Source organism: Melospiza georgiana, chromosome Z (assembly GCF_028018845.1).
Source record: "Melospiza georgiana isolate bMelGeo1 chromosome Z, bMelGeo1.pri, whole genome shotgun sequence".
NCBI lineage: Eukaryota > Metazoa > Chordata > Aves > Passeriformes > Passerellidae > Melospiza > Melospiza georgiana.
This window is the reverse complement of record NC_080465.1, coordinates 64,886,705-64,912,847: the sequence shown is the minus strand read 5'-3', so window position 1 is coordinate 64,912,847 and position 26,143 is coordinate 64,886,705. Positions and strand designations below refer to the sequence as shown.

At 37.8% G+C, this 26,143-nt stretch overlaps 1 protein-coding gene across 2 annotated transcripts in view; it reads right to left on the bottom strand.

Moving 5' to 3' along the window:
* PCSK5 (proprotein convertase subtilisin/kexin type 5) overlaps nucleotides 1-26,143 on the bottom strand; it is a 229,575-nt gene that overhangs the window by 127,050 nt on the left and 76,382 nt on the right. For both annotated transcript variants that reach the window (XM_058043218.1, XM_058043217.1), the window contains exons 6-7: nucleotides 12,055-12,143; nucleotides 6,324-6,496 (exon numbers count right to left, since the gene is read on the bottom strand). In XM_058043218.1, the coding sequence (XP_057899201.1) occupies nucleotides 6,324-6,496; nucleotides 12,055-12,143 (262 nt within the window). The remainder of the gene's footprint in view (nucleotides 1-6,323; nucleotides 6,497-12,054; nucleotides 12,144-26,143) is intronic.

The following is a 26,143-nucleotide window of genomic DNA, read 5'->3' as shown; positions in this document are numbered from 1 at the left end:
TCTATCATAAAATTTGAAAGGAGACTAATCAAAAAATGTATCAGAAACAAAAATGGAGGGAGGGAAGTTATTTAAGATGATTTATATCCAGGAACAAATGGGCAGAAAACTGCACATGAGGAAACCCTACTGTAACTTAAAAGAAAATCTCTAACCAATAATTAACTTTGGCCATGAAATGTTCTACCAACAGAATCAGAGGGGAAAAGAATCTGATTTGTTATTCAACATAAAAGGCTCAATGTATTTAAAGGGCACAATCCCTGTGGTGGTAGAAAGCTGTACTGGATGACCTATGCTGTCATTTCCTCTCTTATGTCCTATGGTCCAATTCAATTTATCCAAGAGATCCCTTGCTCAAAATCTGTAATGATTAGATGTCAAGTTTTCTAACACCATAAGATGCACCATAAATACAGCAAAAGAGGCAGTTTACAGTGGAAATAAAAGTCAGAGACTTAGATGAGTAATAAGCTATATTATTTTCAATAGTGAAGATTGCTACTGCCTTGCAAAGACATGGACATGAGATTTCAGTTAAGACTGGTTCTTCTCAAAAGATTTACAGAAACCAGAAAATAATAGATGGATCAGGAAAACAGGTATATAGATGAAGCAACAACTGGATGGAATTTTGCTGATTGGGCTTATGACAAAAGGCAGGTGCTTAGATGTTAGAACTATGAATATCAAGCCAATGGTGCTATGTCTTGTGACGTCAGCAAGAAGAAATAGAATGATAAAAAATTGAAGGACTTTTCAAGTTCTATTATATAATCAGCATCCACTTCTAGTACAGAGCCAATCGAAGTTTAACTTAGTATGTTGAATCATACGTCTATATCTATATATCTATATTTATATCTTATCTAAATATAGATAAGATAGATATATGGATATAGACATATACTTCATGTTTCTCATCAGATGTTCATGTTCACTTTATATCATAGATGCAACCAGGATACATAGTATATATGCAAATATATATATTTATAGATAAATGCCAAGACCTAACACTAGATTATATCAGCATACTGGAAGTCATATCTTCTAAGACCATCCCTAAGCACAGCGCTAACTCCTCTGATTGATTTTCAACAAATATTTTTTGCCTACTTATTGGAAATGTGCAGGAGGTCTTGTGTATGCAAAACATATCCATATAAGATCGCAGACATGCATAAACACTGATATGTGTAATTTAGACTTAAACAACAGCTGTACAAGGTGAAAACACACAATACACAGTTTAAAAAATAATTTAAAAAATCTGCTGGGTACCATGTGAAAAGTATTAAAACCCAGCCATTTTGACACATTTGACTAGAAGTCTTCCTGCTGTAATTTCTGCCTTAGATTTCTGAAATGCAGTTCTCTGGCAAAGTAAAAGGGAATAATTCCTCTTGGTGTAGGCAACACATCCTCCTGAGAATAATGCGGAGAGATAATGACAGGACAAATAAATGTAATAGAAACATCTTTGGTAGAACACTGGGAGCAAATCTCTGCCTAGACACCTGCAAATGATGAACAATCTCTTCCATTTTTGGAGCAGAAACATACAGTAATGATAATGATGATAATAATAACTGTTAAATCCTTCTTCTTGATTTCTCCTTTTCCTCCTCTTTCTCCCTCACTCTTCCATGTGGGTTGGATACTTTAAGTGATTTAAGTGCTTGCACCCAGCAAGCACTTGGAACAAATGCTCTGCAGCCAAAGCTGTTGAAGCAAAAGAGATGAGAAGGGGCAATGATGATGGGTGGGAAGGCATGAAGCTGAGTTTGCACAAGAGGTTCAGCCACACAGCATCTGATCATTAATGTCCATCAAATATTTTGGCTTGAGTCCAGCTCACTAAACAGAGTGGTGTCACAGCAATAAGATGAAGGTGCTTGTGCCCTAAGTTTCCATGCAGATTTCCCTTCCTCTCCACCCTCTCTAGGTTATATTAAGGATGACCTGACCAGTTGCTGATTTATATACATTTCCTTATGTGTTTCAAGGATGTGTACTACAGAAACAACATAAAACATGCACTTGGTGAGACATTGGAGAGTGAGATAACCAGCTCTTTGTAATCCTTCAATGTAAGGATTGTCTGCTTTTCAGGTGTCAGTGTTGTAGTGTGTTTGTATTGCCCAGGGTCTGCTCCTGCTCTGCTTTGTCAGAGAAACTTTGCTTCAGATGCTTCAGTAACACACCGCACACACTGATGCACATATGGCTTTGGCACATCCTGTCCTCAAGAACTGCTACAAAAAGAAGCACTTTTTCCTGGTCATGCATGGTAATGAAGGCTATTTGGAGAACGTTTCATACTGAAGATTGCTAAATTGCTCAATATCTACAGTGCTCACATACCCAGAAACTTGATTATTTGGTCTTTGCCAAACAACAATGAGATAACAAGTCTGAATATCTGAAACGCTTTCCTCTCCAAACAATGTTGACACCATTGCAGAATACCAGACTTATTTGTATGAATACAAATGAGCTAGTCTGAACGCTGCATGGCGGAGCCATGTATCAGCAAACTCAACTCCATCAAGCGCTTATAGCATTGTGCTTATTGACTGTGAGACACCAACAGGCATCTTAAAAACATACTTAGATTTCATATTTATGAATCAAGGAAGGCTTTTGTGTTCTCCATTTTGCCCCGATTCAGCACAGTCTTATGACATGATTTGGCCACAATCACATTATGCAATGCTAAGCTTTGCTCTTGAGCACAGGGCGAAATGTGACATTAGATACCTAATCTTTCCTTGAATATGTTACTTTTTGATATACCACCATTTGTTTGGCTTTTTTTCAGGCAAATTCTGCATAATTACAATGGATTCTTTCTTGATATTATTCAGTCTACAAGTTCTAATGCATTAGTATTTAAAACACAGACATCTAGAATTTTCCACACAACTATGCTATTTTCAAGAAAAGGACCTTCTCAACTGAAAGCATGATATAGTGGGAGTTCTCTATTTGCACAGAAATTGATAGTAAAATATCCAAGGCTTCTCTTTGAACTCTAGTATGCAAATTCAATAAAATTACACTAAATACCCTTAAAGATGACATAAAATCATAGTACTTGTGACAGTTTCAAAAACTGGTTTCCTTTTTCGTTACCTTGATCCTGGGCAGAATTTTTAGGTATATTTAACTTACATGTTCATTTCATGAATTCATTTATTCCTTAGCAGCCTTTCTTTAAACAGATTTATCTGTTTCAATTCAAGACATGTGTTGTCTCTCTGTAATTCTGCACAAAAACTATGCAGTCATCTTTATTATTTTATGCAGGATTTGAAAGGTGTAACCATATATTAGTTCAGCAGATTTAAAAATAATAATAGTTGTGAAACACAGAGCACAAGCTGTTAATTGGAATAATATGTGCTTAAGATAAATCAGGTGCTTTTTTCATGGAACCAAGTCTCTCAGGAAACTCAACAATGGATGGTTCTTGTATCCATTTCATTTTTATACAATAATTATAAAAAATTTAAAATAATAATTGAGCTTGAATATGATCTAATCAAAGTTATTATTCAGCACTACCTTTGATTTTCCTAATAAAGCCAGCCAGGCATAATTTCCTTTTCAGATGTTTTTAAAAAATCTTGGCATTTCCTTTTGCTGTTCCATTTTAAAATTATAATGTACAATTGTGTGGATACTTGCATAATAGATTAAGAATAATCAATCTTCAGACTTTGTGTAGGTCTGAAAGAAGGTTTTGCCAGGCTTTCCTGTACTGATGTGTTCTGGGTAACCCAAAATGTTACTGTATTCCATATCTATCTGTGCCCAAAGTTGCTGCTGTCTCTTTGAGACCCAGTGGCCAGAAAAGGAACAGTGAGGTCAGGCTGTCTGTTAGTCCTTTTTGAGAGTTGGGGCCATTCAGGAAAAAGTGCTCTTTCTCTTTTGATCTTGCTGGGTGAGCTGAGATAGCACAAGGCAGACAGCAGCCACACCACCAAGCCAAGAAAAATACAACAGCCCCCACTCCATAAGGTTGCCCCAAACTGCCAGCAGTGCCTGGTCAAAGCAGGAGGGCGTGGAATACAAGTTGTCCAAGCCCCTGCCGCTATTTTTGCTAAAGAGAAGGCAAAGCTCCTCCATGAGTTCCAGCTGTTGACCCAGGGACTCTAGGTTTTCTTTCAGTTTTGTTCTTTTTCCCTGTTGGTTGATATCTGGGGAGAAGAGGGAGATTTTTACTTGCTCAGGTTTGATTGCTGTGCTGTTCTTGTCCTCTCTTCTCTCTCTCCACCCCAGGCTGTCTGCAGAGGTAACCATCCTGGGGGTAACAGTTGTTTGCCATTTTCCCCTTATCTCTCCACACACATGGTCATACATGGAGAGTGCCATCTCAGGGGAGAGTTTCTCTGCTGCTTTTGCTTTTCTTTGTTTCTGGGGAGTCCATGAGGAATCCATGAAATTCAGCAACATTATAACTACTGCTTATCACAGTCAGTTTTTCCTGTTCCTATTTCATTTTTTAATGACTGTTTTAAACTGTTATTATTTCACAGTTATACCTTCTTGCATTCATCTCTCCTTATTGGTGAATGGGGAGTGTCAAAACTAAAAGGGAAGGTAACTGGAGTGTCCGCCCACTTTAATTGTCCAAAACCAAGACACAATGTTACTTCAATTTACGCCACAGATGTTATACTGTTGCTGTTCAGTTCAATATTTCTGAAAAAGGAGAGTAAAGATCTGTATACAACACAATAAGCATTTTTGTCTGCCTATTATTACTGCACAATTATTATGACTCCTTAGGGAAATTTATGTTTGACTGAGTACGTAAACATGACCTTGAATAATCACCCCATTTCTGGCATATTCGGTCCAAGAAAATTCATCTTTTCTTCTTCCATTTGCCTCATCTTTTAAAATGACACAGCTTATGACAGTATAAGGAAATACAGAGAAAGTACCTTTATCTGAATACAGAAAGACATTACTTATTAAAAAAAAAAAGAGTTCATCTTGAAGTAATTCTTGGTCTGGAAACAGCTTAACAGGGAAGGTGGTAATTCCTAAAACATGCATTCACAATCTTTCAGTCTATATTATATTTTAAAGAATGAAAATTAGAGGTTAACTTTAAATGTTTTGTATTTTGTAGCAGTACATTTTAATGTAAGTTTTTAAAAGTACTTCTATTTCTTGAGTAGAAATGAAGCTTTCGTAGTCAGAGACAGATAAAATATCCAAATACATGGAAATATTTAGATCTATTCAAGACCTCATGGGCAGCTTCAGGCAGAATAAAGTTTGATAAAATGACATGAAAGTTACATTGTAAAACATAATAATTTGACTTGTATCAAATATGACTTCTATTATTGCTCAAAAAAATATACCAACTTTTTTCTGCATTGCTATCAGAAAAAGCCTACCTCTGAAAATTAAATGCTATGTTTTCACTATAGACTGGTGCTTATTTCACATACAGAACAATGTGCTGGTAAAATGAAATTCATCTGGGTTCTGTAGGGTATCTTCTCAAATTACTGCTCATAATAACAGTGGAACAATAATGCTTGTAGGCAAGATCTACGCTCTTGGAAAGTTATTCTGCATATTTATCCCCAGTTTGAGAACTTGAGATTTCAATGAGGAAACGGCTGAGTCCTTCTGGTACAGAAATTCAGGCTGAACTTTTCACAGTTGTGTTCCCTACATGAAATACGACATTTAAACAAACACATATATATGCTTAAACAAAAAACTTCCTGGAGCAAGATCCCCTGCATTCTTGCAGTTCCATTAGTGTTCCCCTCATTACAGTACCGTAAATTCTCTGAGACCAGACATAAATGGTAAAAGTACCATGGGTATAGACCTTTTTCTGCCCCCCAGCTCCCTATTAAAATCATCAAACTTACATTAAGAAATCATGCAAAACAAAGCAAAATAGAAATGAAGAAAGAAGGAAACACAGTCAAAGGTTTTGCTTTAAAATTTCTTTGCACCTCAGATTTGATGAGTTAGCCCTGATGTGCAAAGTAGCATTTCTCAGTCAATTTATTTCTAATTACATCATTCCCTCAGAGCAGTTTTAAAAGACACTGAGGATTATGTATTCCAGATGAAAATGAACAGAGCTCATACTTCAGATGACAGTGATCATCAGGTCACTACAAAAGAAAAATATGTTTCCAGTTTTATGCAAAGGAAGTTTTCTTCTTTCCTTCCAAGTCGTTTGCCTCTCCCCATGCTGAGCACTTGCATGCAGTGGGCACAGGTACCCTTAGAGGTGCACATGAGAGCAGACCCAGGCACGTGTGAAGCCAACCTACCATTCTGATGCCGTTCTCAAAGGCCTGACGGGCCAGAGAAGCGGGTCCATCCACGGTCTTACCGTCGTCATCGGGCCCCCAGCTGGCACTGTAGATGTGGATGTGCTGGGGATTAAGGCTTAGGGACTTTGCTTCCACCATATCTGTCACATCTCCATCCAGCATCCGTACACCTTCAGAATGAAAAATACAATGAACTGTACAGACAAACTCAAAATGTTTCTTTGTTTTATTCCCCCCACAGAGAAAATTGTTGTGTACGACACTGAACTGAATAACTACAAGAATTCCTACTGTTAAAGAAAAAACCACCACCAACAAAATCTGTTTGGGTATCTGTTTTCCCAATGTCTCTAGATGGAAAAATATGAGAAGATACGAATATTTTCACCCTTCTTCAAGTTTTAAAAATTATAAGTAATTTATCCACTATACAGTCTTCAAACTTCAACAACAAAGTTTTACGCTAAATAAATTTTTTAAATATACCTGAATTTTGAAATGCTTTTATGTCACTTAAAGATAACAATTTTATACAACGGTGAAACTGCATTACCTTTCTTGAGTCATTCACAGTTTCAATCATGTTAACAGATGTAATAAAAGGATCCCTACAGACAAGTAACCTTGGCATCATTTCCTCATTGTATGAGGCTGCAATCAAAAAACTGGGGAGAACCCTCTCGTGTACAGAATGATTACCACACACTATAGCACGGCAATTACAAGAGGTTTTGAACAAATATGTAATGTTGTTCAACCTGAAATTACAATATGGTGAACATCCTTCTCTTCAGAAGAAGCTTTTTTGAGGTATAATCTGGAATTTTTATGTTAAAAGAATCCATTCATGTGGGTTTGGACAAGTCAATGTGCCAACGCTTCACACTGTTTTAAGTTTACTAGGCTGAATATAGCATGCTAAAATCTGAAAACTGAGAAAATACAGAAGATGGGTTTTTTCCTATCTGTAAGACTTTGTGGTTAAATCTGAGAAAACTACCAATGCCAGTTTTAACTTAAACAAGAAAAAAGACCTACACACAGCTAGTGAGACATGTGATCAAAGGGACACTAAATATTAAATAAAAATTTAATAAAATTGTATGATAGAGGGATGATCACTCTCACAATTTGCAAGTTAGATGTTCTTTCTGATTTAAAAGGCTACTCCTATTTTTAAGCCAAATTTACATGTTGTTAATTACAGACACACTGCATTTTGCTTATGAGCTCAGATTAAAGAAGTTTGTGTGTTTACCAAGACTTTAACTTTTAACTGACAAGAGGCATAAGGACTGCTTTGTTGAAAAAATATTAATACTTTTTTCCCCCTTATTCTATTTGACTTAAAAATGAAAAGTGATTGTATTTCTCAGTTCACACAAAAGTTGCCTATGTTTTGTGAGATAATAAACTTGTACAAACTGTGATCTCACTATGAACTTTGCTTTATGAAAAAGAATCATTAAACCAACTCTGGGATTCTAGGATTGTATTTTCTTCTCACCACAGAAAATTAATGATGGGTGAAAGTTGTGTGCTCAATTCCTTTAAAGTATATTAAAGTATCTCTCTCATTCTGAATAAAGATAATAAAGGTACGCTGGTTTTGAAAGAAGGAAAATAAAGCTTTCCTTTATGACTTTGTTAGCCAGTCTAAATATTATATCAAACCAAAGAATAATAACTCAAATCTCAAATGCTGCCACTGTCACCTAAAGTAAATCACAAGTTTTTTAATTTTTTTTTTTGTAATGGTGAAGTGGTCTACTTTTCAAGCAACACAGACAAGGCTGTGACTTAGGTGCTGTTTTCTCTAGCCAGCAATGGACACACATGCTGCAAAGCTGTTGGCCAAGACCAACTGTGAGGTTCAACCAGGCCAAGCACCAAGTCCTGCCCTTCGGTTACAGAACCCCATGCACCACCACAGGCTGGGGACAGAGTGGCTGGAAAGGGGCCCAGGCAAAAGGTGCTGGTTGACAGCCACCTAAGCCTGAGCCAGAGTGTGGCCAGATGGCCAAGAAAGCCAGGGGCATCCTGGCCTGTGTCAAGAATAGTGGTCAGCAGAACCAGGGAAGTGATTGCCCCCCCTGTGCTTGACCCTGATGATGCTGCTTCTTGAGTTCTATTGCCAATCTGGGCCCCTCACATGAAGAAAGACAATGAGGTGCTGGAATGCGTCCAGAAAAGGGCAGCAGAGCTGATGGAGGGGCTAGAGGCTAAGTCCCGTGAGGAGCTGCTGAGGGTGGGGGTATTTAGCCTGGAGAAAAGGAGGCTCAGGGGAGGCCTTGTTGCTCTCCACTATTGCCTGAAAGGAGGTCATAGTAAGGTGGGGGTTGGCTTCTTCTCTGAGACAACCAGCAACAGGATGAGAGGACATAATCCCAAACTGCCCCAGGGGAGCTTCATGGAGGACATCAGAAATAATTTCTTCACGGATGGGGTTGTTTAAGCAGTGGAGCAGATTGCTCAGGGAAGTGGTGGAGTCACCATCCCTGGAAGTGTTCAACAACAGGACACGGCACTTAGTGCTGTGATCTAGTTTACGAAGTGGTGGTGATCAGTCAAATTTGGACTTGACAACCATGGTCTTATCCAAAAGAAATGACTCTGTAATTCTGTGCAAGACTACTCTGAACAACAGACATCTCACTGGGTATTTGCACTGAAAATAATGCTCCTTCCTTCCTCCCTGCCTTTCTATTCCCGCCCCCCAAAGTCTGCCGTGGTTAAGTCTGCTGATCACACATCCGCCAAACTGCATTTGGCATGTGGTGATAGCACAACAAAAGCTATCCAAAAGGCAATTAGCAGACTGTGTTTGCAGATTGTTCCAAGACTTCAGAGCCCTATAAACTTTTTCTAACATTTGCAGTAATTGCAAAATGTAATTGGCTTTTTACTCAGAACAAATTTTCAATGAATCATAGGAAACATTCAAAACTGAGCTGAAAGAAGTTTTCTTTTAAAATGTTTGTTTTTATTCAACTGACTTAAACTTAAAGAAACAGCTGAACTAATCCTTGTCAACTGAAGACAATATACATCTGTTGTGCCATAATTCAGTGTAACTGTTTTCCCATCAGGACTTGAGCCCAGCCAAGTAACTAAGCACCCAAATCCCCACAGATGTTTTACAACTTCCACAATCAGTTTGCAATAATAACAGCAAACTAACCAAGCCTTCCTATAAAAAAATCTCACAAGCTCTCTATGTGGTAATTTGTTTTGCGTGATTATTTCAGAGTTTAAATCTAAAAAAAAGATCCAACCCTTTGGTGAACTGGCTTGTCTTTTAGTGAGAGGGATCTGTAGCTCTGCTGCACAGAAACCTGTATAATTTTTTATAAGAAACTTGTCATAACCTGTAAAAAAACTAAAGACTCAGATTGCAATTTTACTAAAATTTTATTTTCTATAAGTTACAACTCCATTTACGCTATTTTAAAAGAAGGCTCAGACTTTCCTAGAAACTTGGTCATCAGATGTTCTTAAATATTTGGAAATGAGACAAGGAGTACAAAAGTACGCTATTTAGAAGAAAATTAGCATTATTAATGGATATCTTGTTAACAACTCAGCATCAGAAACATCATTAACTGGATTTGTTCAACTGCCAGTATTTTATGGCATATTGATGGGACAGATTTTTTTTCCCCTTCTGCTTGATACATTAGTATCCCTTATGTGTTCAGAAATGCTTTCTGGTTTGAAGAAAAAGATACTTATCTTGGTGGAGCAAATCCAACATCATCGTCAGCAGGTGCTCCTCTATATAAGAATGTAATTGCTTTACCTCAACTCTAGCTTCTTCTCCAAAAATACCCCAGGAGAGCCTTTAAATCCCTGGGAAACAAGTGAGCTGACACAACCACAGTATATTCACACGAGTAGTTATGGCAGCTCTGAAGGAAAGGAATGAGGCATGCCAAGTAGAGGTCAGCAGCAGCAAAGATCTCAAACATATTCACTTAGTGGAAGAGGAAGCTTAACCTATCTTCCCTGAAACTTCCTCTTAACTCTGATTTTCTGCAGATTATTTGTTGAGCTTCCTGAAGTCTTATTTCCAAATGCTGATCCTTTTAAAAGGTGGCACCTCAAGTGAGGTTTTATATACTGTTACTAATTTCCAGCTTTCTTTTATGAATAAATAATAAAAAGGCACAAGTATCTAGGCTTTACTGTTTCTGTTACCTGTATACTGTGTCCATCTGAATCAGTTTTTACACTATATTTAGAAAAGACTGTGAGTCAGCTAATATGCCTGGAGGATATTTATTATTATTGCACGCTTAATAATTAATAATGCTTAAATAAAATGCTTAATAATTAATAAACTATGAAGAAGTCATTGTTACTTCTGGAGAATTTTTCAAAGCCATGTCAAAGTTGTTGCAGGTTGTGTGACTATTCTACCCAAAAATGAAACTTCTCCGGAAGGCATCTCTTATTTCCATCAGTACACCAACTCTCTTCTGACTTTGGTTTGACAACTCAACAGACCTGATATCATAACTGCTGGTTCACAGTTAAATGCCATGTTCACATGAGACAACCTGTTCATCTGTCACAAACTTCCTTACTTGAGCAGTTCTGATTTTCTAAACTACTCTGACAGGATAGTTTTGTGCAGGAAGGCTCTTCACCTCAAGGGAATTTTTTTTTTCTGCATCATTGTAACCCTATCCTGGATCTGGGATTATCTACCCTAATTTTATTTACCCAGCAGGAAAACAGAAAGCTGACGTGAGGATGAAGTTGTGTGCTTTGGGTAATTTGAAATGTATCTGTGCTTACATGAGATTTGGATCAAACTTGTACTGATCCAGCAGAGAATAGATGCAGTATTTTTAATAATGAAAAGATGGTCTCAATTCTGCCCGCTTGTATATTTGAACTGTCCTCTGGTGTACAAATAGGTAAACATGTTTCTATTTTTACAGATGGGCTCTATTTTAGGCTCTATTTCAAAAGGCAACAATTACTGAGTTTGAGCTATGAGACTTTCAGCTGAAAGCCAATATACCAATCCCATGACTTAATAAAAAGTTCAGAATAAACTTCACTAGAAGTATTACAATCTGTAACAGGCAAGCTACATCCCAGGAGACATGCAGATGACATCTTGATAATCATTGTCATAAAACTATGCTAAAGACATTAATTCAACAGCCAATGACAAAGAATTCACAGAAAATACTTGAAACTTCTTGGCTGAATGAACAAAAATATGTGATCATACATTGATTTTCAGGCAATAATCTTACCATCCATAGGGATCAAAAGAAAATTCTCACCAACGACAGACAAAAAAAAAAAGCATTATGTTTTGAGAGTGTTTCATTTGGGATCAATATGTAAGGCGATGTAACTGATGTGTACCTTTACTTATGGTTTGTCAAAGTTCATGGCTTAAGAGCTCTGAATCTGTGAGAAAACCCCAGTGTGCTAATTCTGGGGTCATGTTTTCATCAAAAGTTTGACCTTCTATTTTTTGATGTGTACTGGGAGGCAGTGTTCCAGAGAGCACCGCAGAAGGGCCACCACAAACAAACTCCTTCAGTACTGATATTGAACGACCACTCTAAACTGAGCTTTACAGCTAACACAGTGAGGCTTGTTCATACAAATCTCCTTCTCTTATTGAGAAATGTCTGAATGTACCATTTAGCACAAATGGCTTTTGGGTTACACTTTTTTTCCTGTGGGAGATTGTTTCACATACCTCCAATCTTGGCATTAAAGGCGATTCCTACTGTGCAGTGTGAGTTGTTTGCCGTGGCTGCCACTTCTCCAGCACAACGGGTTCCATGCCTGCAGTCAGACAAACATTTTTCCAAGTAAGCACAAACCATTGGGATTAAAGGCTTTGATTTTGCTTATCCTCAGGTGCTAAATGAACAACTACTCATTATGTATCGCACTATTTAACCCCTCACAGTAATGTATACCCATGTTACAATATTCCTCTGAACATGTTTTAATATTATCAGCAACACTTTAAACTCTTCATGCCTACTGGAAACACAGTTTGTAATAAAGACATACAGCAATGATACGTAATTCACAGCAACAGTAAGGAGTCTTAGATATTGGCTCTCAATTTTGAAAAAAATCTTACATTTAAACAAAATGTTTGTCCAGAATTCTCTAACAACCACTCCTATTGCTGGTATGTGTGTGTTCATCCAACCTCTACTATGCACAATATGGCATGAGGAAGATGAGGTTGCACCAATGCACACACTGGTGTTTAGAGGTGAATCTAAGACTGTATGCCAGGTATGCTCAAAGTTCAGGCACATCTTGGTCCTGCCTTGGGCCAACCCTGCAAGCCTATTTGCCTCTCTGGGAGCAGTAAAAATGTCAGAAGTACCCGTCACATCAGTGGTATGCTCTGTGCCTGGAAGCAGAGCTAAGCTGCAAGGGTTCAATGTCAAGAAGCTGCTGAAGGAAAACAAGAAATGCTCAGTGGCTGCTCAGCCCCTTCCCCACTGTGCAAAGCCACAGTGGGATGTTTTGCCTAGCCCTGCTCCATGCACTCTACAAGGTGACAGTGGCCATCCATATTGTACTCACGGTAGGAAAGCTGTCCTTATGATTTGCAGGTTTTGCCTTTAACATGGATTTCCACAGGGTGTTTTCTACTAATAAGTCATGCCCTCATCCTTGAGCAGTTAGCAGCTCCATTGCAGAAATGTGACACAAGCAAGATGGAGCAGGCAGGGAACTTCAGAGAGGTGTTATTAAGAGGAGATATAAGAATTCCAGCCCACACAGCAAAAGAGATGGGAACTTGATAGGACGTAGACAGAAAGATAATGTAAGGCTTGAGTAGCCAAAAAGAAAGAAGTTTAAGTCAAAAGGAGAAATAAAAAACTACACAGCAAGCACTTCAGAGGAGGCTGAGATCAGCTGTGTACACAGACACTCTTCTCCTGGTGGTGGTTGACAGACTTGCTTGCACACACATTTGGAGAACACATGTGCTTTTTAATTAAAGTTGATGCTTATATTACAGACAAGAACCACTGCTGCTTTCCTTTGGTACAGCTCGTTTGCATAGAGTTATTCCTTATTTCTTTATTATTAATTTTTTGCCCTTACTCTTTTAAGACATTTAGATGGGAGACACTAAGATGACTTGTTTGGAACGGATTAATGTAAATCTAGGACTAGGAAAAAAGAGACTAAACAAAAAAATAAGCAATATAAATGATCAATGCTAAACTGCTAAAATGTCAAAGACCATAATTCAGTTTATTTGACAGGCAATATATACATAACCTATGAGAAAAGTGTAATTTATTCATGAAATCAAACTGAAAAGTTGGAAACTGATTAATTCTAAAGCTGGCTCAAGATTTCACAATAATATTATCTCAACAAATTTTCTATTGATCTGTCACAATTCATTATTTGGTTGCCAAACTTGACCAGAGAATTTTTCAAGACTAAATTTGAAGTTTATTTTTCATATGAAGACTAATTTTAAAGCCTAATTCGGCTTAATTTGAAAAAAAAAACTGCTTCCTTTAATCGGCAAATAAATGTCGTACCCATTTATAGAATTAATTTGAAAAGCCTGAAGTAAATAATTCAAAAATCACATAGGAAAACAAGTTTTGAAAAGATCCCTCTTTATTTTAAAGTATTTCCAAATAGTCTTCTAGCTCTGTATTTGAAGTAATGCCTTTTAACAATGTCTTAATACTGAAATGAAAAGACCTGTCTTAAGAAGTTTTACAAAATGTTATATCCCTTCTTTTTATTATGGTTTTGTTAGGTGTCACATGCAAGTTTTGAGGTATTATCACTCAAACATCAAAGCACATGCAATTATACTTTAGAAATGTAGAAATACCTACAGACATCAGCTTAGTGCATATAATTCATTAAGAAATCATTACCTGCCTGGTAAAAGGCATGTGGCTAAACTGTAACTTCCCAGACAGAGACTGCATTGCCAACAAATCCCTCATAGGTACAAAGTTTGGGAAGGATGGAGCAATGTCTTTTGGTAGAGAAAGTGAATGGGTAAAAGCCACGCATGGAGAAGAATGGAACAAATAGCTGGAATTTCCCCTTGGATCCAGATAGAATATACGGATACCTGCTACTTTGGTAGCTACATCCAACAGACCCTGTCAAAAAGATTACATTTCCACTGTATCATCTAACATGATGGTTACCCCATGGCCAAGTAATGTGCGCAACACCAGTTCTGCTCACTTTCTCTACTGAAAGACCTTCCTGCCTTGACATCTTCCCAAACTTAGTACCTATGAGGGATTTCAGGGCAATGCAGTCTCTGTCTGGGAAGCTGCAGTTTAGCCATATGCCTTTCGCCAGGCAGGGAATGATTTATTAATGAATTATATGCACTAAGCTGATGTCTGTAGGTATTTCTACATTTCTTGAGTACAGTTGTATGTGCTTTAACATGCCCTCTTGGGATGCCCTTTTTCTCAGAGAGGGAAACTTCCTACGCATAAAGACAGTACATTAGTAGTAAGAAATAAAAATCCAACTTATTATTATTATTATAGTCATTATTATAAATTAGAGCAGAATCCCAGGGATGTAACCTGTAACATGAACTAAGTTATGTGGTTGGTGGAGATTGAAAATTATAGGAATAAAGGAATTTTAAATGTTATAACAACTTCAGTCCCCTTGAAAGAGAGAGAATAGAAATTTGGGTATCTATTGGCATTTGTAGGAAAATTCCTGAGCTGGAATTTATTTTTTGCAAAACTCTTCGTCACTTAAACATTCAAATGTTTTTAAAGTTGTCTCCTAAACTGCAATATAATCCTCAACAGGAAGTGTGGTATCTGAAGGGTTACAATGTAATAACATATTGGGGCTGGAGAAAAAACATGTTTTAACAGCAATCATTAGAAATGCACTTTATTGCATCCCAGACATGTTTTACATAGCACTGAAAAAATGTTATTTTAGAGCTGTTCATCTATAAATGTTCTCTAATAATCTGGAGGGTGGAAAACACCAAATTAACATGAGGTTGAGATTATTTTCTAGATACATCTGAGTAAGGACATAAAAAGGAACTGTCACACATTAAAAGCACAGACAGGCAAAATATCAATATTTTGCCTTCAGAACATAATCTGCTACAGCTGAAAAACAGCAATAATAAAACTACTTCCCAAAGGAGAGATATTTGGACATTAACAGGGGAGAAAGATGACAGAGTAAATATGAAAAACAAGTTACACAAATCTTCAATGTGAGATATCAAGAAAAATGCCAAAGACCTGGGTGTCATCACAGGCAGAATACTGTTTCTCAGCATCACAGTGTTGTAATGTGGTTACAGCACAGGACTGGAAGATCTCCAGTCAACGTCCCCAGGGCTAATGACTTTTTGCATGATTATGGGAAGTTGCTTTTAGAACAACTTGAAAATATCTCATCTATTTCTCACAAAATCAAAGATGACAGCATTAAAACAAACACATGGAACACTTCACACGTCAGACACGCAAATTTTAAACTTAACAGCATGGGTAGCAGCAATGCTGACTTGCCACTCTCTCAGCATTTGTTCGCTATTAGCAGTTAATTTGTCACAACTGTGAAGTTCTGATGCAAGCCTAGGAAAGGAATATGCCTCTACACTTTCATTAGCCTTTTACAGTGTTATTTTTGTGAGTGGGAAAATTACCTGAACATATAAAACAAATATGCCTTTTTTCTTTCTTTTCAAAACAAACAATGAATAGATGGTCTGAGGGAGCCATTGAAATAAGATGTAGAATAAAAATATCAAACAAAATCAGTAAATAATTTATATTTAGCCAAGTATAGAGTCTAATGTATGAAAAATTTTTAAAAAATTACTGATGTCATAATATACTTTAATCCAAGACAAAATTTTTATCCAGCCTCTTTTCAGGAAGGAAAAAAACCACTGGTGGGAAGAAATACAACAGTTCATTCACCACGACAGCAAAACTTTCAGCTGAGCTTTTTTTCTCATACTGACTTTCATACTAACTGTACAGTAACCTTCTCAAGGTGGGCAATCCAACTCTTGCTCTTAAGTCACGAAAGCAAATCGCAAGTAAAACTTGCACAGATCAGCTCCTGTGTTCTGGAATTAAACTTATTCAACAGTAACATCAAGGCTAGTATTACCTTGGAAGAGTATATGACTACCTAGATATACCTAATGAAAAGCACTACTTTGCTTTTGAAATAGAAGCATATGAGGCTTCTTAGACTTCAAGATTCCCCCGCCACATAAGCAAAAAGTTCTTTTTATAACCAAATGCCAGTTCTTTTTATAACCTCTCAACCAGGTTAGTTGAGAGGCTGTAGAAAGGGTGGAAAATCCTAGAACAAGGATGTTACAAGCAATTCTGACAGTCTCTTTTTGTACAGCTGAAAGAATAGAGAAGAAAAGGAGGCTCAGGGGAGACATTATCACTCTCTACAGCTCCCTGAAAGGAGGATGTAGCAGATCAGGTTGGTTTCTTCTCCCAGGGAACAGCAAGAAGACACAGTCTTGAGATGCACCAGGAAGTGTTTAGGCTGGACATTAGGAAGAATTTCTTCACAGAAGGAGTGATGGGCATTAGAATTGGCTGCCCTGGGAGGTGGTGGAGTCACTACCCCTGGAAGTGTTTAAGAAAAGACTGGATGTGGCTCTGATATCTCAGAGATTAGATAGCTTTATCACTTTGCTCATGACATACCAAAAAAAAGACCAAAAAAAGCCTAAGTTCAAATCTTGGCTAGCAAAATGGTAAGGGGAACAACTACATTATGCATCTTAATGAGGGAAAAAGGACAAAATCAGGAACGTGTTTTTATACAAAGAAAAAAATGGAAGTACTTTTTAAAAATAGTTAATTTAGCTAATTCCTTATACTTGGGATTACTGCTTCAACACAAAGTTTAAATTCTCTGTTCCTAATCCTCTGAGTTTACAACAGCCTCAGTGACTAGAACACAGTCCTAGAACTGAAGATCTTGCAGTATCCTAATAACATTACTTGCTTAACTTTGAATAACAGCAGGGTGATACTATACTCTTGCCCAATAAAGGTATCCTTGAAACTTCCCAAGGCAACTGCTAAAAATAACAAACAGAATAAAACACTTTCTCAGTACATCTCCTCCTTCTTTGGGATACCAGCCCTCTCTCACATCAGAGAAGTGCCAGAAGATGACAGCAGTAAAGTAACCTATATTGGATCATTCAGGACTTCAGGTCTCTCTAGCTGAAATCCACAGTATTTCCCCAAAAAACAAATACCTTGCTTCTTTGGGGAGAATAAGGCAGAAAGATGGGTATACACCTGCCCCTCTAAGAGTTTTCTTGAAAGACTTGACAAAAACTCTCATGTAAGTAAAGAAAGTGTATTAAATGAGAAAAAAATCTTTGCAGACAGCTTCTTATACTATTTTAACAATATTTTACTTCATTTTAATTTACCCTTGTTCATCTCAAAAATGAAATAAGAAAAATGAAAATGAAATATGAAAAATGAATATACCTGATATATGTATATTCAGGATGAGATTTGAAAAATGATGCCTCACAGTAATTCTTCACAAAAAGATATGGATAATGAACATAGTTTCAGGTTTTGTCTTTTGAGTCTAAAATTAATCCTAATTTGGGAACAAGGCCTCAGATTGCAAACCAAGTTAGTGTCACTCCCAATGTTTATTTACACAAATCAGAAACTCTTAGTATCCTTTATGAATGGTTCCTATTAATTTAATCTTCTGGTTTATATCCTCTTTCACTAATGAACTGTTATCAGTGTTTCTGAATATGGCTATCCAAAGTCAATGATCTATTAAAATTTTCAATAGTCTTTGAAACCTTTAGAGTATGAACTGGAACATGACAGAATTATTATTTTGGCTATGCCATATATTTGTATTCCAAGGAAAGTCCACCCATATTTACCCAAGATATCCTTAGAAAACAAACTCTTGGACACAATGAATAAAGCTTGTTAGAAAGTTGCTGCTGAAAATTCCAAAGGTACCACCTACAGTGAACACTCTTATACTTGGGAAAGGTTACTATATACTGGCTGCACTATGATATCTGCAGCAAGAAAGCTTTGGTTGAGATGGATACAGGTGAAGCAGTTTGTCATCTGTTTTTTGAAAAAGTGATTAACTAAACCACACAAATTTGATTTTGCACTTGCATTGATTTCATCACTTTTACTATAACATCTAAAGTATTTAAAAAGTAATACTTTTTGGATGTAAGAAGAGACTTCCATTCTCATTCTAATGAAGAGGTACCAAAAGCTTGAACTGCAAATCTGAGACTAAAGGAAACACCTCTATTAGAATAGCCACATCTTAATAAAAACTTTCAGAACAAATATTTAAGTTCTACACAATTTTCTTTGTTCTGTAAGCAAATCACCATATAACTTCTGTAAACAAAGCCAGGAGTAAAACTTTGGACTGCAGTTTCTTAGCAACCCTGCACAAACTAGCTAACAACATTTAAGCCAGTGAGAGGCAGGAAAATTTCAATGAGAAGCAAGAATGTTTTCTTCCACATTATTCTTGCCTATGGTAGATGTTTGCTTTGTGAATTAGAAGACTTGATACTGCAACCTAATTGAGCATGAAGAAACCAAGTGATGTGATTTACTGGGTTTAAGATTTTCATCTATTTGTTCTTATAGCTGCCAAGTTGATTTCTTAGGTTTCAGGGGTCCTTCACCTGGTTTGGAGATAGATAGTTTCCTATGTATTTGAAGTGTCTTATATATCTGTAGACACCACAATTTCCTCTGACAAGTGTATCTGCTGTTGTTACATGTAATACCTGAAATTATATGAGTTAAAGGAATCAAAGGAGTAAAGTTGGTTTTCTACTTTTCTTTTTTTTTCTTCCACCTCCATTGCCCTGACAGTTACATGATGCTTATATGATGCTTACAAAGACAAATGGACCAGCACAGCAGCTGTGGGATCAGCAACTCTGCACCAGCTCCATGTTTGAATATTTTCCTGGACTGTAGGACCCTTATACCAGAATGTATGCAAAACGTAGCTTATACTACCAAAGATTCCTTGGTCAACTTATCACTGAAACTGAGCTTGCAGGAATAATGCTTGAGATATCTGTTGCCATAAAGAAGCTTTCCAAAGCTATTAGTTACTAAACTCCTGAGAGCTAGTACATTTTTAAAAGGCTGAGATATTGACCCTGGCAGACAGCTGGGTCCCACCCAGTCACTTGTTTCCTTCTTCATATTGGGATTGGTGGGAGAACTGAAGGAACAGATGAGAGAAAAATTTATCATTTTAGATTAAAGCAGTTCAATAAATAAAGGCAAAGAAAAGAAGTAAAACACAATTAAGTGAGCCATAGGCAATTACTCAGCATGTACCACAAGCAGACTTAATGCCTAGCCACTCTCCCATCAACACTTACTTTGGCAATAACCTCCCCAGCTTTAGTTCGGAGCACACTATTAAAAGCCACAGGTTATCTCTGACCAGCTGGAACCTGTTGTCCAAGCTGCGCCTCTTTTGAGCCTCTTGTCCCTGATCAGGCTCTTTGAATGAGATGGCAGTGTGAGTTACTGAGAGTGCCTTGGTGCTCTGTAAGCACAGCTCAGCCACAGCTAAAATATGCATTATCAACACTGTTCTGGTCACAAGTACAAAACATAGAACCATGATGTAAACCAATGTCTATGTTCTTTCACAGAATAATTTAAGTTGGAAAAAACTTTCAGGACAAGTGAAGTCAACCTTTGACTGATCACCACTATGTAAACTAGATCATGGCATTCTGTGCCACATCCAGCTTTTTCTTGAATGCCTCTGGGGAAACTGACTCCACCACCACTCTAGGCAGTCTCTTCCAATGTTTAACAACCCCTTCAGTGAAGAAATTATTTCTGACGTCCTCCATGAAGCTCCCCTGGGGCAGTTTGGGATTATGTCCTCTCATCCTGTTGCTGGTTGTCTCAGAGAAGAAGCCAACCCCCACCTTACTATGACCTCCTTTCAGGCAATAGTGGAGAGCAACAAGGCCTCCCCTGAGCCTCCTTTTCTCCAGGCTAAATACCCCCACCCTCAGCAGCTCCTCACGGGACTTAGCCTCTAGCCCCTCCATCAGCTCTGCTGCCCTTTTCTGGACGCATTCCAGCACCTCATTGTCTTTCTTCACGTGAGGGGCCCAGATTGGCAATAGAACTCAAGAAGCAGCATCATCAGGGTCAAGCACAGGGGGGGCAATCACTTCCCTGGTTCTGCTGACCACTATTCTTGACACAGGCCAGGATGCCCCTGGCTTTCTTGGCCATCTGGCCACACTCTGGCTCAGGCTTAGGTGGCTGTCAACCAGCACCTTTTGCCTGGGCCCCTTTCCAGCCACTCTGTCCCCAGCCTGTGGTGGTGCATGGGGTGCTGTAACTGAAGGGCAGGACTTGGTGCTTGGCCTGGTTGAACCTCACAGTTGGCCTCACATTATCAATCCATCTTGTCCGGATTCCTCTGCAGAGCCTGCCTGCCCTTCAGTAGATCAACATGCACCCAACCTGGCACCACCCACAAATTACCACTTTACACTCCATTACCTCTCCCAAATCATCAATAAAGATATTGAACAGGATATGATATGAAGATATTGAACAGGACTGAGTCTAACACAGAGCTCTGGGAGCACCACTAGTGACTAGATGTCAACTGGATGCAGCATCATTCACCACCATATTCTGGGCCTGGACAGTCAGTCAGGTTTTCAACCCAGGGAAGAGGGCACCTGCCCAAGCTGTGACCTGTCAGCTTTTACAGGAGAATAACATGGGAGACAGTATTAAAGGCTCTGTTGCAGTCCAGGCAGACAACTTAAAATCTCCACACTTCTATGAAACCGAAGTCCCAACGACACAGAAAAAAATGTTTTTCAAAAATGTTTTTCATCAGTTCTACTGAAATCAGATCTAAGCAGAAATGAAAAATATCTTATGAATACAAGAATGCAAATCTGGAGTTTCATGCTTAGATGTCCTTTGCAGGAAAAGAAGTCCTGGAAGCCTCTGGAGATCCCAAGAACAGTTTAGGGAAAATTTTCTTTCATGCAAAGAAGTTACTGACAGATGCAAGGACACCAAAGTCACAACACAAAAAGGAGGAGCAATACAGTGATGTGCACACAGGTCATGGATGGATTTTCTTCTAGTCTGCATACTCCATTTTTCATAGTGGATGACTGCAGTGAAAAAATTTTAAAGAAATTAAGATTATGTACCTCTGGATCTGCAACATATTCCAACTCAGAGACATACTTCCTACCCATCTTAAATTCTGAGTGTAATTTCAACTGCGCTGTGCAAGATACGTACTGTGCTTAATCCTAAATTTCAATTGATGCTGTTCTGCATTAAACGGACCTTCCATTTCTCCTTAAAGACGCATTTCAAAGATGAATGAGGAAATTGCTGAAATAAATGCAAGTCCTAGTCTCATCTGTGTTGGTAATTGCTTTTTAATGAAACTTACTTATGTAATTGATTCAGCAGCAGTAAAGTTTCCTTTTACTTGGAAAAAGTGTTTCAGCATTGGAAGTCCAATTCTCACACACTCACTTCAGTGCAGAACAAGTTAGCAGCTGTTCATCTGATGTTCATGGAGTTTAAGAAGAGAAGTGCAGGAACAGAGAGGAGAAGTAAAACATACCTTCTCACTACACTGTCTTTGCCATTCCTTGACAAACCAAGCCATTCCTTGACAAACCTAGCCAACAGCCTCACCATCATGCATTTTGGCTAAGTAAGCAAGCCATAGTCTCCTTCTCCGTTTTCTAACACCAGATATTTGATGGTTGCTTTGAGTCTATATAGCAGTACAAGTAATTTTTAAACCAGGTTGTACTCATCACTGCAATCTACATCTGTGATATGCATTCCTTTACTTCTATTTCTGAATTTCTCTATCTTGATTATTTTCCTTCAGGAAAAAGAAAAAGACAATTCATCTTTGAGAGAGTAATCTGACCTGGATAAAACGTCTGAGGTAATAATCTGACCATATCTTTAAGAAAAATTACAGAATCACAGAAATATAAATCAAGGCTATAAAAATAAACCTGCCAGCGGCAATAACCTTATAAGTGCACATATTTTAATTTGTAAAGAAAAGCAGCATCTGAAAATTTCTTATTAAAAACCCCTAGTAATGCCATTAAGACATTCATTTCTATCATAACTTTGCCAAAGTTCAGCCATTAATAATATATTTATAAAATGCTTCCATTTAAAAGCTTTTGATACTGGATTCAGAATTGCTCTGTCAAACCTATAATTAGAGGTCAGCCTTGATGCCACAAACATTAGAAGGGCAATCAATGCTACACTACTGCCAGCTGAAAAATTTCAATGAACCACATTTTGCACTACCTTTGACTGTGCTGACTAACTGTGAAATCATCTGGTAAAATCCATGACCATAGATCCACTCTTTAACTTTCTCCCATACCTATATTGTCTGAAAAGTGGAAAGCACAGAAAAAATGTATTTGTGCTCTAAAATCCTATTCAGCTGTATATGTATGTATGTATGCAACTTGAAAGTGGTTTGTCATTTTACCACATCAAGACCAGCCTACTGTAGCTGCAAATTCCCCCCTGCTAAGTTCAAAACTTCAAAATACAGACACATACATTAAAAAAAAACTACTCTGGGAAAAAGAACATCTGAAAAAAACCTTTCACATCTAACTCTTGATAGAAAAGAATTCGGAAAAGTTTGTATCCCTCCTATTGTTAACTTTGAATTGTAAGGGAATATCTGACTCATTGTGATCAGTAATTTACATAAAAGCACTAGAAGCAATTGCATAATGCTTCAGAACTTAATTTTATTTGTGAGCTCATTGTCTGGTACTTCAGTAATTAGAAACAGAAAGAAGGTTTTCCTTAAGTGTTGTGGTTAAATGTTTTGAGACCATGAGCGTCTTATACATCTTACAAAGGAAGAGCACTGTTCCTCAAACACCAGTTAAGTAGTAAACAATACTGCTCAGTGACTGATACCAGGGTATGGAAAAAAGACTATTTTTTCATATTTCAACTGAAATTCTAGTGGAATTTGTGTTTTCTTTATTCCTCTGTTTCACTCCTCTCACTATCAATGACTACTCAAAAATTTTCTTTCTATGGCTCTCAAAAATTATAAAATATAACACTTATGGTTGTCAGACAGGACTATGTAACACAGTGTGATAACATAGTGAGCAGATTAGAAGAGTTTAACAAAAGGACAATTTTTGGCAGTCTGACAAAACCTTCATGATAAGATTTTCTACTACTGAAGCTGGAACCTGGATCAAAAGGCTACTTAACCAAGGCTTGTAGTCCAATGAATTTTTGTGCCCTGTGAATATGAAATGCTGTCATCAAGGACTGATCAAACACCAGTGATGAGGGGTGCCTACCATGGGTAGGTGAATTGAATTAAGAGAGACTGCCCCTCCTCTAGCCTGGCTAATTGTCCTCAGCTTCCAGCAAGTCTTTCAGAAAACTTCAAATGGACAAACATTTTCTTCTGAAATAGCAAAGCATGAGAACTTCAAGACATCAACTGTTAGTTTGTTGTCTGTTCTGTTTTATTGCACACCTCATCTCATCCTATAGGTTAAACACCTGTTTTGCATTAAAAGAAAAACATTATCAAATGCAATATATAGTAACAATTTGTGCTCCATGTTTTTACAACAATTTCCTTTCAAGAAAATAAAGTTTTCTGCTTAAAGATTCTATCCACATGTTTTCAGTTCAACCCTGAGAGAGAAGAAATGAAGCATGTATGATGATTTCCCCTGAAGTATAGCAATCTGAAGGATAAGCATGTTGTATAACAGCACCCAAAGACTCTAAGTAACAGTTAAAACAGAAAGTGAAGAAAAAATTGCTCCAAATGAACCTATAAAATTATTATACTTCATCACAGTACAATTCTGCAACCTGCAAATTTTATCTTCCTTATCTTTACAATTTTACCCTGGAACATTTAACTATGGCAAGCAAGCAACAACTACTGGCAACATCTGGTATGTCATGCAGTAAGATATTCTCCACGCACCATTATGCCCCATGGCACTTAGTTGGGTCATGACTTGGTTCTGGCCAGGAGAGGGTTAATTTTTGCAGCAGCCAGGAGGGATGAGGCCACCAGCTATTTGATACCACCTTGAGCCATGAAGGGGAGAGGAGTGTTGTTCAAAGGGGTGTTGTTTGTGGGACTGCTGGTTTGTAGGACTTTGATGTCTGGTGCTGGGGTCTGCAGTGAGCAATCACATGTGGATTGTTCACCTATCTTGCACACTCTCTTACTGGCCTTCTTATTTCCTTGCTGTTCCCAGTAAACTGTTTTTATCTCAGCCAATGATCTTCACCTCCTGTGTCTCCAATTCTCCTCTCTAGCCCCACTGCAAGGGAGCAGGAAGAAGTGAAAGGAGTGACACAAGGTCTTTAGTATTTATTGAGAATGGTAAACTGTGGAATACCATTTCTAAACCATGACAGGTCAATCGATTGTAACTTGGAGATTAGCTGATAAATCGCCAACAATGTTCCTTACAAAAAGTGGCATCTCAGTCTGTAAGTTGAAACAGACTGAACTTCATTACTAACATCTGCTAAAATTGCAGCACAATAGGATGTGGCCATAACAGCAATGAGTTTAGAACCAGAATACAACCAAAACACAATAAAACACAATAAATAGGATTGCAGTCATTGACTGCAGCTTCTATACCAATGACCTCTGACTGCTTGATTCAGACCCTGGTTTTCACAAATGAACACGTCACCAGTTAGAGAAAACAATCCAAAATCTGCAGTTTCCTAAGAATCCTAACTGAAGTCCATGAAATTTGCAGTGACACTGAGATACACTAGACACCTGACATTTAGTCATTGGTACCTGGAATCAGCAATACCAGACTCAGTATAAGTATTTAATTCTGTTGATCTGAAACACATATACACATTAAGTGAATTCTCTAGCTTAAATTACCTCCCCCTTAAGGAGTATTTCTGTGCTATCAGACATGCTTTTCTGGCATTAAAGACTGCACTTAGCCAGTTGACAACACCACTTTATGCTTTTGGTTTTTCAGCCTCCAGAGGCAGGAGAATGTCATGTTGAAAAGTCAGGGTACAGAAGAATACCAAAACCAAATGAGATTCCCTCTGACAAAAAAGCCTTTACTTAAGAGCTAATACCTTACTCCAACTGAAAGTACAAGACAGAGCAATGCTTCTCTTTATAGTTTATCTTCCCTTCTGCTTTGTCTGCAGGACACAATACAGCAAATTTAAAATCAATAGCAACAGGTGCATACCAGCACTCAAACTATATGGAAAGATACTCCCAGTTCTTAGCATTCCTTTCTGTCACACTGCTGCTGTGGAACCTTTTGAAATGATCTTTCACGTCACCAGTGAGAGACTTGAGGCTCTCTGTGTTTGCTGTGCTCAGTTCTTCAGGTATCTGCACTGAAGAGTGTCACAGCAGACAAAAAGCTTTTCAATTTTCTTCTATTGACTATCCAGGCAGAAACAGAAAATGATCTGCCTGTCAAGTATCTTGTATCCAATATGATTAAATGACTCTGGAGGTACACTACAGGCCTTCACCCTAAGCAGAGAGTATAAATCAGCAGTCTGTCATTCTGTGAAGAAAATTAAGATTTTGGTGTTTTATTTGGCATCTATGTTAATGTGACTGGCAAATGGAAGTAATAGTGAATCACAATGGATGCCATGGCAAGACATTGCCAGTGT